Source organism: Epargyreus clarus, unplaced genomic scaffold (assembly GCF_041222505.1).
Source record: "Epargyreus clarus isolate Ecla_fem2 unplaced genomic scaffold, WU_Ecla_fem_2.2 ptg000023l, whole genome shotgun sequence".
NCBI lineage: Eukaryota > Metazoa > Arthropoda > Insecta > Lepidoptera > Hesperiidae > Epargyreus > Epargyreus clarus.
Window position 1 is genome coordinate 11166106 of NW_027332230.1, and position 13826 is coordinate 11179931.

At 33.2% G+C, this 13826-nt stretch overlaps 1 protein-coding gene across 1 annotated transcript; it reads right to left on the reverse strand.

Annotated features, from left to right (window-relative positions):
* Nucleotides 1-925: 925 nt before the first annotated feature.
* Nucleotides 926-13628, reverse strand: LOC140751999 (uncharacterized). The gene is made up of 10 exons (XM_073086167.1): nucleotides 13343-13628; nucleotides 11961-12093; nucleotides 11365-11475; nucleotides 11119-11285; nucleotides 10721-10919; nucleotides 9455-10639; nucleotides 9153-9260; nucleotides 2597-9011; nucleotides 2101-2255; nucleotides 926-1394 (listed from the first exon to the last, which is right to left on the reverse strand). Exons 1-10 carry the CDS (start codon nucleotides 13457-13459, stop codon nucleotides 1315-1317), a joined length of 8670 nt encoding a protein of 2889 aa, XP_072942268.1. The 5' UTR covers nucleotides 13460-13628; the 3' UTR covers nucleotides 926-1314.
* Between the last annotated feature and the right edge of the window lie 198 nt (nucleotides 13629-13826).

A 13826-nucleotide genomic window follows, 5' to 3' on the forward strand; every position in this document is an offset into this window, starting at 1 on the left:
ATTTTCATACACAAAGGAAGAGTTATCACTTTGGAATCATTGATAGGTTATGTATTATAATTATATACATTGAATAATCTTAACAATTCATAAATTAGCGAATACAATATATAATATAAATATATAGAGGACTCGAAATGTATTAAGTACATATTAAATTTAATATGTTTCGCGCACAAGTAATTATTGTAGGTTTCTACCAGAGAATTAGTCAAATAATTGTACAAAATTGTTTTTAAATGTTGACTTTGTCGTATTCACAAAAACGAATGCTATAAAAAGCTAATATGTATTTTCTATCTTCAGGGCCCCATCTAAAGGTTAATAAAAGGCAGCAGGGCCATTGCCCAGGGCGGCAAAATTAAGGGCGGTCGTAGGTACAGAAGAAAATCGTATAAAAATTACAGGTAAAAGAAGAGTATAAAAGAAGTTCATATATACAGTTGACTCTATGTCAACTGTATACAGAAATAACTGTATGCAGATAGATTTGTAAGGTTTCGTTGTAAAGAGCAAAGATAACTTTTGCCCGGAGCGGCTTAATAGCTAAATCGGGCCCTGCTCGTGTTGAACATAATATGTTGAAAACTAAATGCAATCTATTTCTAAGTAAATTATTTAATTAAACTACTCGCAAATCGTTCGTTCGTAATTGTTAATTAGAGTTATCATAAAATGAAGGGAAATAAACTTATTAATAAGGAAACAGTGTAGATAGATAGTATAGTTTCTATTGGCGAGCGTTTAATAATTCGCCTTTAGCGACTAAAATAATTTGGTTCAAAAATTAGTACAAATAAATAGAAAATGGGCATGTTTATGCTTAGGTCCTGGTTTTTACGAACATAAAATATTTTAAATACAAAATATCCTCATTACTTCCGAAAAATAAGTATATGAATCTATAAAAAATTGACAAACTCGATTTACTCTTTGTTGATATTAGAACAAAATAAAATGATTTCAAAATACATAGATATTGCTTTCAAATTAATAAACCTACTCGTACAATGAATATAGCTAAAATACCCGAATATAATTAATTAATGACAGTATTAATTTAATAATGAATACATTTCTGCATTGCTCCAAAAAGGGGCGGTTCGTTCTTGTCCGGCAAGCGCTCGTAAGTGACATGAACAATTTGTAAAAACATTTTTTCAAACATTCTCCAATTGTAACCAGTAGTGGCAAAACTTTATTTAAATGCAGTCAGTGATTGTAAACATTGTTGTATTATAAAATAAAATTTATTCATCTTAAAGATAATGGAATATAAAATTCTATACATACAGTTTCTATACCAACTGCGACTTACATGTGTACAACCTTGGGAGTGCTTTTGCCGCGTAGCCAATTTAGAAGTACGGTGGGAGTGCTTTGGGAGTCGCGAGCTAGAAACAAATAGAAATATGAATAATTTGTCTCATAATTACTATTTCGCAAAGATATCACTCACTACATGTCATCTTTTCATATAGAAGTATCTTTTCATATGAAACGAGCATACAGTCCTTCTGATAAAGTAGCAACCGCCACTCAAGTATAACTGTAGCCAATTCCATGCAAAACGGGAGCTTACCTCGATAACGGTCTGTCTCCAAGTCGATAACAGATGCGTTACAACTCCTGAAGACGTTCGCCCAGAGCTGGATTAACCCTGTATGGGCCTGTAGGCAATACAATTTTCGGGCCCCTTTTCTTTACCTACTCTGACTGACTAAAGAATGTTTTTTTTTGCCTTCTACCCACATTCCTGAATACAATTCCCGATATAGGCATGGATGACGTCCTAAGGGCGGGTTCAGACATACGCATGCTCTATGCGTGCTCAACGCGGGTTGGCTGCGTGTTAGTACGGAGTCTGCAGTGGGCCCCTGTCGATCCTGGGCCCCTAGGCAGTTGCCTACTCTGCTTTAAGGCTAATCCGGCTCTGCGTTCGCCTCATATATAAGTCAACCGGTATAGAGGGCCTTCCATTGGAACTCTAGACCAACTTTGTGCTAGAAATAGGTGTAGTTGTGGTACCTTCCTACGACCTTTCAAATCTGCATTACTATATACTTTAACAGTATATAAAAATGATACAATAGTACTTACTGAGCGTATGATGAGCCTGGGCGAGTTGATCGACAGCCTCCGGGGGCAGGTTGGCGACGTCACGATGCAGTAAACGCATACCCATTTGCCGCTGTTCGCTCTCATGTCGCAATCGTACGTCACGACTGTGTTTCACGGTACGCAGTTCTGATAACCTAGTACAAAACATTTTTTATTATAGGTATGGCATGAGAGCAGGCAAATTTTAAGTGGGTACTGTGGGTACATTTGTAATCAACCCCAGATAGTATTTCTTACCCAAGAAGTCCTGAGAAAAGTATGTCTCCCTTACCACATCCGTAAAATCAGAACACATCAACGCTTAACACTGCTATTATTAAGCAGAAATAGATATTATAGCGGTGGTGAGAGATCATTAAAACTGAAGAGTTGGGATCTATGTGGGTCGTGAAATGCTTAAGAATTTTAATAACTTTTAATGGCATTAAATAACAAATATTGCGTTATGTTAAATTATTAGAATTTAGTTACTTACTTGGCTTGCAGTTTGGGTTTCTCAGGATCTGGATCACTTATGCTGCTACTACGCGAGGTCTGAGTACGTTGGGTATCAATCAGCTGTTCCTTTTCAAAGCTCGTGGACGGTAACTCAGAAACAACGTCTTGATCCGAAACATCTAACACGGCACTTGACTTTGTTTTGAACTCTTCTATAGAACGTAGGCTATCTGAGAGTCTCAACTGTAGTGTATCTCTTTCTTCTAACAATTGCGTAAGCTCCATTGTAAGTTCCTCACATCTCACATCTCTTTGATGCAACATGTATAATGCTAAATCTAATTCTGCTCTAGGAACAGCATCAAGAAGATCTTTATTTAAAGGATTTTCTGATTTTTCACCTTCAGTGTTGGCGTCGGAAGCAAATGTTACATGTTTCTCTATTTTGCTGTTGGAAGACCTAATTACATCCTTCAAATTGGATATTTCTTCTTTCAAAGCCACGATGTCCATCTCTTGATTCTCTAAAACTAATTGGGATTCTGCAGCCGTGGTCGAATATTCTTCCAAAGATTTTTTTAGATCGGTAATAGTCTTGTTAAGAGTAGTACACTCTATTATTTTATTATTTAGCGCTTCTGCCAACATATTTTTCTCCTCTTCTACCTTTTTTATATTTCTTTCATAATTGTCAATAGTATCATGCATTTTTAACCTTAAAATAGCCAATTCAGATTCTTTTTCAAAACCTAAGTCCTCAAGTTTCTTTTCATATTCAAGTAACTGTGATCTAACGTATTCAAATTCTTCTGTTCTTTGTGTCATGACGATTGTGAATTCATGAGACTTTTGATATATTTCCCTTTCTTTTTCTTGAATCTGTTTTGTTAAATCGAGGGCCTTCATTTCAAAAGTATTATGCAATTCTTTAATTTGTTCACTCAGGTTTTCATTTTTTACATTGGCAGAAGATATTTCACTCTCATAAGTTTTGGTGGCATTCTCCAAATCTTCGGTGAGCTTTTGATTACGTGAAGTAAGTGTATTAATAATTTTTTCATAGTCCTCTCGTTGAGAAAGCATTTTGCTCTCATGCAAAACTTTTTCATCTTCCATATCTGAACGCAGGAAATCTATTTGGTGCATTAGATCGGCGTATTTTCCTTGTAAGTTTAGAAGATTTTCTTCTTTTTCTTGAATTTTATTTTGTAATGACGAAACTTGTTCAACCATTATAATTTTATCGGTTTCTTCGTGGTTTGCTGATTGCATTTTATCTAATAATTGATCATACTTAGCTTCAGAGGCATTTAATTGCGTTCGTAATTCTTCTTCAATTTTTTGGAATTCTCCTTCCCTTTGTGTTAAATGCTGTTTCCATAATTCTGCTATTTCATAACCGCGTTGATCGACAGCACTCGATACTGATGCACGTAATTCAGCAACCGTTGATAAAAGTTGATCATTTTCAACGTTGAGATTGCTTAGCTTCATTTCTAATTCTTTAATTACTACTTCATATTCCATTATTTTTTTAAGCAATTCATCATTTTTAGCTTCTAAGGTTTTAATCATTTCGTTTTTGCTTTCTAGTTCATTTCTTAAAGTTATACATTGATCTTCTAAGCTACCACATTTTTCCTTTAAGGTAATATAGTCCATTTCATTTTCCTTAGGGCCACTAGCCTGATCTTCTAATGTTACCAGCTTTAATTTAACATTATCTAATTCATCATTTAGACAGGATATCGTATGATTTGCACCGCTCGTACATTTCATTTCATTTTCTAACTTTTCTTGCAAACTAGAGATTTCTAAAATTAAATCTTGTTTAATTTGTTCCGAAACCTTTTGACTTTCTTCATTGGAAGCTTTGATTTCATTAAGGTTCTTTAATGCCTCTGCGTGTTCATTTCTAATGTCATCTAACTGTTTTGTTAAGGAAGTATTGTTTTTATTTAAATCTGCATTTGAAATTTCCAAGTTTTGAAGCTGTATTTTGTGTTTTTCGCAGTCTTCGCATGCAACTGGTGGTTTTTCCAGTTCTTTCTTAAGATTATTTAGTTCTTCACTCATTTGCCCCAGCTGTTTTGATAAATCTTTATTCTGTGAATTGAGGTTATCAACTATGACTTGCAGTTCATCATTTTCTTTCTCGAGCTTCATTATTTCATCTTTTGATTCCACAGTTTTAACAGACTGTCCAGGAGATGCAGTTGGGACATTTGTATTATCTTTGGCTTCTGCTCCCCATTGAAAGGAAGAAATTTTGTCGTTTGCTTGTTTAAAGTTATACTTCCATAACTCAACTTCATTGTCCATTTTTTCTTTTATTTCCATTAAACGATCATTGGCATTTTTGAACACTTCATTTTGCTTCTTCAGAGCTTCCTTTTCACGTTTTTCTTTCGTTAAATCAACATTAAGTTCTTGTATTTTTTTCTCCAACTCTTCGAGATTGCTTGACATTTCACTTTCTATCGCCATATCCAACATAGAGGACTGTGAGATTTGTTTTGAAATGTTTAATTCTTTAGTTAACATATCATTAGAAGCCTTCAATTCTTTTAACTTCTTTAAAGCTTTAATTAGCTTAGTATTTGTTACTTCCAGATCTGTCTTTAATTGTTGATTATCTTCATTGAGTTTTGAAATCTTTTGATTTAAATCAAATATTCCAGGTGTTATGTCCACATGTTCTTCAGTCACATCTACACCCCAACCTTCTTCTGAATTAAATGGATCTAATTCTTCAACAATCGGTTTGTCCTCTTTATCATAACAAAGGTAGGATTTCTTAGAAACCATAGGCGGTTCTACAATACCCTCTGCTGAAGTACTTGCCTGAGTAGATGCTGTGGACTGCAATGTATTTGTTGTTTTCTTTATTGCAGGAGCAGTATCTAAGCAATCCGCTCCTTCGTCAGTAACTATTTGCGACTGAAGATCAGATACATCAACCAGTTTTTGGTTGTCACTAATATCTTCGATAGTGGATGAAATGGTTAAACCTTCTGTTTTAGGAATGCACATTTCAAAGAACAGTTTTTTCTTATCTATCAATTGTTTAATTTGATTTTCTTTCTGTTGCAATGTCCCAGTAAGTTCTTCATTGTTACGCATCTCTGAATTTATTTGTATCAGCTGTTTCTCTATTTGGTCATATGCATCTTGAAGTTTGTTAGTTAGGTCGGAAATTTTATTGTCTAAGCTTTTAATCTTTACTGCACTAGTTGATTGTAGTGTCTGCAGTTTGTTACTAAGTTCTATAATTTCTTCATTCTTACTATTTATCACAGAATTTAAATTATTAATTTCATTTATATATTGGTCTGTATAATCTGGCACAGACTCTTTTGTTTTTAAGTTAGATTCTTCCACTAATTTCTGATTTTCAGAAGATAAATCTCTAATATTTATGGTAAGGGTTTCCAAATTGTTGTGATATTCTTGAAGCTGGGATTCTAATTGCGCCTCACGTTCACATAATTTTTCATATTTTTCGCTAATTATTTTCTTTTCCTTAATGGCATTTTCTATCTGTGTATTAAACTCGCATTCCAATTCATCCATTTCGGTTTTTCTTTTTTCTAACAAAATATGGTTTTCGTTAGTTAAACGTTTATTAGAAGCTTCGAGTTCCTTTACTTTTGATTGGTGAACTGTTAGGTCTGATTCCAACGCATCAACTTTGTTGGCTTTTAACTCTAATATTTTACAATAATCTTGTAAATCAGAATAAGTGTTTTGCATTTCTGAATATTCTTCGTTAGCTATCTGAAGTTTGAATTGTAGCTCTTGGTTTTCCATGTCTATTTCATAAAATTGTTTTTCAATAAGTCTGTCATTATCCATAAGATACGCTAATCTAGACACTAATTCATCCTCTTGATCTGAATATTGGTCATAGGCTTGACGTTTTTCTCGTAACTGATTGTCTAATTTATCTGCCTTACGTTCCAAAGAGAGCCGATTTTCCTCCATCATAGAAATGGTCTCCTCGAGTCGACCGATACGATTTTTATACCTTTCTAGGTCAGATTGCAAATTCTCAATATAAAGTTCACATTCCTGAACCTTGGCACCATGGCCTAATTGTATTTGATTTAATTTTTCCTCGTTGTGTTTAAGTTCATTAGACAATTCTTCAATATATGACTGTTTTTTATTGATATCTGCTTCCAAGCAAGAAATTTTGGTCAAGAAATTGGAATTATTCTTTTGATCAATTTCAAATTCTGCCATCTTATTACTGTAGTACTCATTTTGACTTTTTAGAACAGAATTTTCTTCTTTTATAACATATAGTTCTTTATTCAGCAAATCAAGTGACTCACTGAGTTTAGAAACTTCTTCTATTTTCTCTAAATGTTGATGTTTCAATACATTTATTTCTTCGTGCATCTGAGTTTTTTCATTAGTAATAAGATTTAATTGTTCTTTGGCGTGAGTTAACTTCTCTTGAAGTACTGGAATGGTCTCAACTTGTAAATTCAAATGTTCTAATTGTTGATTTTTCGACTCAGTTTCTTTTTGTAAATCATTGAACTGGGATTCTAACTCCGCATACAATGTTGCCTTTTTCTTAATATTGACAGCAAATTTCTTTAATTTTTCCATTAACTCCTTGTTTCTAGTCTCCATTGCACTGAACTGCTCACTTAAGTCCTTGTTATCGTTGGTGGCTGTTTCTACCTTTTGTTTTATAATTTCATATTTTTTCTGAAGTTCTAAGAATTCAGTATCTCTTTGTTGCAACAACGTCCGCAATTTTTCATTTTCAATAGACTCTTTTCTTAATTGTAATTTTATTTCATGTATTTCTTCATCTTGTTCCTTAGCTTGAACTTTAACCGTAGACAATTCATCTATGTATTTTTGATGTTGCGTTTTTAATTCATTTATAAGTAATTCTTTTTCTTTTACCCCTTCTTCCATATTTTTTAAATCAGTTTCAAGTGTATTACTTTTATTTTCAAACATCGCCTTCATTGATGCCAATTGATTTTTCTCTTCATCTAAATTCTTTAATTTATCTTCGTAGTCTGATAACGTTTTCTGATACATAGATATTTGTTTATTAAGTGATTTGATTAGTTCTACGTTCTGATCTTTTGCTTTCTCTTCTTCGAGCAATTCAATAGTTGATTTAAGTTTTTGTGATACATCATTCAGTTTTGTAATTTGATTAATTGATTCATTTATTTCTTTGTCTTTTTGTTGTAACGTTTTTACATAATTTAATATTTGTGTTTCATATTCCTTTAAGAGGTTTTCTAATTCGTGTATTCTATTATCGCGAGCGTTTATTGCATTAGAATATTCTTGACGTAGTTTTTTGATTTCTTCTTGTATGTGTTCTGCATTTGACTGTGCTCGGTCATGCTCTAATTCTGTACTTTTATCTATTTTAAGCTTAAGTTGATTATTTTCATCCATTAATTGTTTGATTTTATCTTCATAAGATGCACTGCTTTGTAACAATTCTTTTTGTTTTTCTTGGTGTTCTTCTAAAGAGAGGATTTTCATTTGGCAGTCGGCTATTTCTGCTTCCCTTTCTTTAATTGTATTCTTTAACTTTAGAATCTCTTTCGTAAGAGTTTTAACAGATTTAGACCTGTTAACCTTGTCACCAGCTGACTTCTCATCGTGGCTTTCCCCGAGTAAGTTGTCGACATTTTCGTCCAAACTTAGTGGTTTCACTACTTCTACAGTTTCTTTCATGATTTCTAATCTTTCATGTTTTAGGTCTTCTATTTGTTGACTTAGCTCTTGATTCAGAGATTGAAGATTTGACTTCTCTTCTGTTAATAAGCTGATATTATTTCGCAATGATTCACACTGTCTGTTTAAGTCCAATATTTTTTCATGCAAGGATTCATTTTCTAAAGATATAGAATTCATTCTATCCATTACTTCTTGGCGTTCATTAGTAAATAGTTCAACCTTTTCGTTTAGCTCTGCGCTCTGCTTAACCAAACTCTCTATATTTTCATCACATGGACGTATGTCTGATTTATAGCTGTCATGTAAATCGCCTCCACTAATTTTAGCATTGTCAAGGCCCTTGTTATACTCCTCCAATTCTAATTTCTCTTGGGTTGTTAAAGATTCTACAATCTCTATTGATTCAGCCGAACTTACTTTTTCAGCACTTAACTTTTCAAGTTTATCTGTCAATTCCATATTTTCCTGCATGTAATTCTCCAATTTTTGAATCAATTCTTCCTTTTCTCCTTGCAGGAATTGAATGGTCCCAAGTGATTGTTCTTTATCAAGTTTCAAATTATCTATTACAAGTTCTAGTTCTTTTTTACTTGCAATAAGTTCATCTATCTGTTCTTCAAGTTGTACCGACTTTATTTCCGAACAAACCTGTTCGTTTTTAAGCTGAGACAAATCAGCAAATTTATCTTCCAGTTCAATATTCTTCTGCTGCAAATCATGTAATTCTGTAAAGGAAAAATTATCAAAATTATTATAAACTGATAAATTTAAAGAGTTAGTTTGCTCCAAGGTTATAACAAACATAAAGAAGAATAAACAGAAAAAAACTTTAGAAATAGGGTAAAGAAAATAAACAATAGTGTTACCTTGAACTAAGTCGAATTTTTGAGTTTCTAACAAACTTATAGATTTTAATCTTGCTTCTGCCAAGTTTTCAATTTCCACTAGCTTTTTATAAACGTCTGATTCAGTTACTGAAACGAAATACACGTTTATTAAATATTTTAAATATTTAATTAAAAAAATACTATCAATTTTATAAGAGGCAATGACACATCAACTTTCCGGTAATAGCTTTAATGTTGTTTACTTTGAGATGTGACTACGCAACGATGTTGGAAGTCACACGGTATGACAAAGGAATTTCCTATTAAAACTATATACTTACACCGTCCACTATCATAATCAACTAGATGCAACTGTAAATTTCCCTTCTCCTCTTCTAATTCGGCCACTTTCTGAGATAGCTGATGCAATTCTTCATTAAGCTTAACAATTTCGGCATTAGAATCAGAGACTTTGCTGAAATTATCAATAGTCTTTTGCATTTGTTTCAATTTAAGCTTTGAATGAGATTTCACCTTAATCATATTTTTATTGGCTGCTTCAATTTCTTCATTTAATGTTACTATTTGTTCTTGAGCGAGTCTTAACTGTTGTTCAAGATCCTTTGCATCTAAGGGTACACTCATGGTTTCGGAAGATAAGTCTGATTGTATTACTTGTTTGTTTGCTGTTTCATCATCTAATAAATCTATAATATCTGTACTAGCATCCACCAACTCCACTGGTGACTTAACTAGTGACTCAACACGTGATCGTAATTCACCGATGGTAGCATCTTTTTCTGTATTATTAGTTTCAAGTTGTGATATTAACAAATCTTTTTGAGATATCACATACTCTTTCTCTAAGATATCTTTGTTAAGTGATTGTAGCATTATTTCCAGTTTAGCATTGTCATGTTTTGGCGTCTTTTTTTCCTGTTCTGCAACGTTTTCGGAAGACAAGTTACTCCAAGGAGATTTCGATTTAGCTCTACTACCTTTGCGATTAGAAACTGGACTACCTTTTTTAACAGATGAACTCGTAGCAGGTGCTTTAGATTCCGAATTCATGCTAGCAAGTTGATTTTCTAGGTCCTTATTAGTCTGCCTGAGTTGGAAGTTCAATTGCTCAAATATTTCTATTTTTTTAGTCAATGCTGCCATTTCCGCGATCTCAATAGTTCCCTTTTCTTCTTCTATATGTTCTTTATCCTCATGATGTTCTTCTGGTGCGGGAATGTGTGTCTTGGATAATTCTTCTAACTTTTCTTGTAATTCAAAAATTTCTCTATTTTTTAATTCCAATTCTTCAGCTAGCTTAGAATGAGCTAAACTAATTTCAAATCGCGAATTTTCTAAAATAGTATTTGCTTCCTGTAGGCTATTTATCTTATCATTCTTTTCATCTATTTCTTGTATTAACCTGTTCCTTTCATCTTTCCATTCCGACTCCATTGCAGCAAAATTCTTCTGCATTTTTATCATTTGCTGCCTTGTATCTTCAAGTAAAAGCATAGAATCTTTTTCTAGAAAAAAAATCATACCAGTTATTATCTTAAATCTCACACAGTAAATCTGTTTTTGCTCTGAATTTTAATGACACTTACCTTTTTTACTCAAATTGTCAGATATAAGTGTTGTTGCTTTATTTTTAGCTTCTATGATCTGGTCCTTCTCATTTATCTTTTCTTGTAAATCCAAAATTGTTGTCTCCATTGCCCTTATCTTCACTTGCATCACACTTAATGCATTTTCCTTTTCTTTGATCGTACTTGTTAATTTTACAACATCTATATTATCTGAAGTCTAAAAGCAAAAAAAATATAATTTTATGAGACAGCACGGGACTGACATTTCACTTAAAATATATCAATTAGCAAACTTTTTAAAAACTATATTAACTGCATGTTTTTATGTATACCATGGTAGCCTACAATAGTTCGCTTGGGGTTTAACATCTGAGTGGTATGTAACATTAGTTAAAACATTTATTATCAATCTTTACCTGTCTTTTAACTTCAGCTGTAACAGAAGTGCTGGTGGACTCCTTTTTAGTCACAACTGTAGTTTTTTTCACGGGTCTTTTGCTAATTTCTTTATATTGTTTTATCCTTTCCATTAACAGTTCTTTCTGTTTTAATGTGTTCGCCAAACTTTCACTGATGCCAGGGACTGTAACGGTAAAAATATTCATAGTAGATTAAAGAAACATATTGTTAATGAGGAAAATTAATAAGCAAATTGATCTTACTGTTTAAGGCATCTTGAACAGACATGGTAGATCTCTCCGTTGCCACAGAGTAACCAGTTCTCTCGCTCAAGGTGGTCGCCATTTCAGAAGACGTGTCACCAACATCTTCATCTGCAATATGTTTTTAATGTACATCTCTTAATAATGGTGGCAAACAACAATAATGTACTGAAAATGTAATTTTTTTTTTATCTAATATACATATATAAAATCTGTTATGGTTCCTATGGCAATTTATATAAATATCACCTTGACCAATTTTTACTGATTATAACAACTATTGTTTCATGCTAAGTAGTATAAGAATGTTGTTGTATAGTTAAATATTATGGGACAGACATGACAAAATTTTGGATGGCTGGAAATTAATATTAATAAGTTGCGATCACATTAAGAATTATAAAAACACAAAATCTGCCACTAATGTTTAACAGGTACATATGAAAACGAGTCCAATTTATTACAACATAAGTACTAATATGGCACTCATAACAAATGTTATTCACTCCTGCAATTAAATGTGTTTTTATCGTAATATTAAATTATAACAGTAAGTAAGTAAATTACTAATAAAATTTAATGATAATGTAACTTACCAAAAGGTTTGCCCAATAGCTCTGCAGCTGCTTTCCGATGTTCCTTGATACGCTTGGACACAAGGGCTGCATTCTCCAGGCACTTTTGAGCTCGCTCGAATTTTATTTGCCTCTCAGATGTTGATGTGTGATGCTGTGGAAATAAATAACTATAATAGAATATCTAAAATTACAGGCAAGCAATTTGTGTACCTAGTGGTTTCAAGATTGGTTATTCAATTGAGGGGACCCAAGGTTCGAATGAATAATTGAAGCATGCATCTTTAATTTATGAAGATTAGGAAGGTATGATCATATTACAAATTAAATAGCTGCTGCTGAAACAGAGATATTGAAGAAGAAAAACATATTGAAGAAAACATGTGAAGGTGGTAGAACCCTTTATGGTTCGACTCCGGCGGCACCACCGCCACACCTATTTCTACCTAATAACAGCAGTGTTAGGCGCTGCTGTGTTCCGGTTTGAAGGGTGTGGTAAGGGAGACAAACTTTTCCGAGGCGTTCCAGCTTAATCCTCAGGGGTAGCGGCGCATCTGTGGCCGACCTTGGGTGGGAATATCTAATCCTATCTGGGGTTGATTACAGATGTCCATGGGCGCCAGTAGCCACTTACCATCAGGTGGACTGTATGCTCGTCTGCTACTCTTATATATTATTAAAAAAAAAAACTGGCGGAATTGAAATAATTTTCAAAAACTTCTCAATGATGTGTATTACAACAGAACAGGAATTCTCCCAGTAGTCTTAGAATTGCTTCATGTAAAGCCAATCCATATGGTAAGTAGCATGACATAAAGAGTTCACAAATAAGTATAGTGATTCACAAATTGCAGGTACTCATGCTAGTGCTAGTTGTATTTCAATACAATCTTAGTTTTTATTACACTGACATAAAAAACCATCAGAATTACAACATTATCATTTGCAGCAATACAGTAAAGAAAATGACACATAACATACCATCTCAGATAATAATGTGATTAATAATATAACATCCACCCACTCAAGGTATATTGTAAACCAAAGGCATTTGTTATGGAAACTTAATGCAATTAACAATACTAGTTCCATGCAAAATTACATACCTAAACAACACAAATGTAATACATAATATTATTATATCAATGTTGTTATTTCAAGACCCTATTGACATTGTGTGCATATTACATTCATATTAGTTTATTTTTAGTGCATTATAATCCGTGTTCTGTTTTTGGAAGTTACATATAATTTTAAGGACAAATGCAAGAGTTACGTCTCTGTCGCGTGCAAGATGGACGTGATATTGATTGCTTTGTAGTACGAAACATAACATACCAAATACAACGTCGCACGGAGTTTTAAAGCTACATTTGATAAGTAAGGTTTATAAAGACTCTTACCTTAATGTTTTTAACACTACCACTGGAGACCTCGCCTGGCGACTCTGCTATATCAATGATGTCGACATCCACCTGATCTTTTTCAGGGAGGCTATCGATGTTTTTGTTATCGGACATGGCTTATTAACTTCCGACCACATTAATACAATGAAAGTACACAAGGCACAGTAATTTTATATACAGTCGTGAATAAAAATGGAGAAAGAAGTACTAAACAACAAGAACCACACAAACAAAATATTTTGCCACTACTTGGCACTTATACTTGCACTGACTGCCATTTTTTAGATCCACGCAGTGTTGCCAACTCTCAAAAATATTTATCCCTAAACTGAAGTCGAAACCCCCTATAATTGCATTAATTATTTGAAAATTCCCCTATAAATATATTACACTTTTTTTTTTGGGATGCCGTGCCACCTTATGACCCGTTTCCCGTTTTTTTTTTTTAGCCCCGCCGTGCCGGCTCAGAACATGTTTGTTT

Excerpts from the sequence above, each read along its gene's own strand:
- LOC140751999 (XM_073086167.1), bottom strand. The coding sequence starts at position 13,459 with ATGTCCGATAACAAAAACATCGATAGCCTCCCTGAAAAAGATCAGGTG. Across the intron at positions 9,261-9,454 it reads TGATTATGATAGTGGACGGT|TAACTGAATCAGACGTTTAT; the intron begins GTAAGTATATAG and ends ATTTCGTTTCAG. Across the intron at positions 1,395-2,100 it reads CCAGGCTCATCATACGCTCA|CTCGCGACTCCCAAAGCACT; the intron begins GTAAGTACTATT and ends ATTTGTTTCTAG.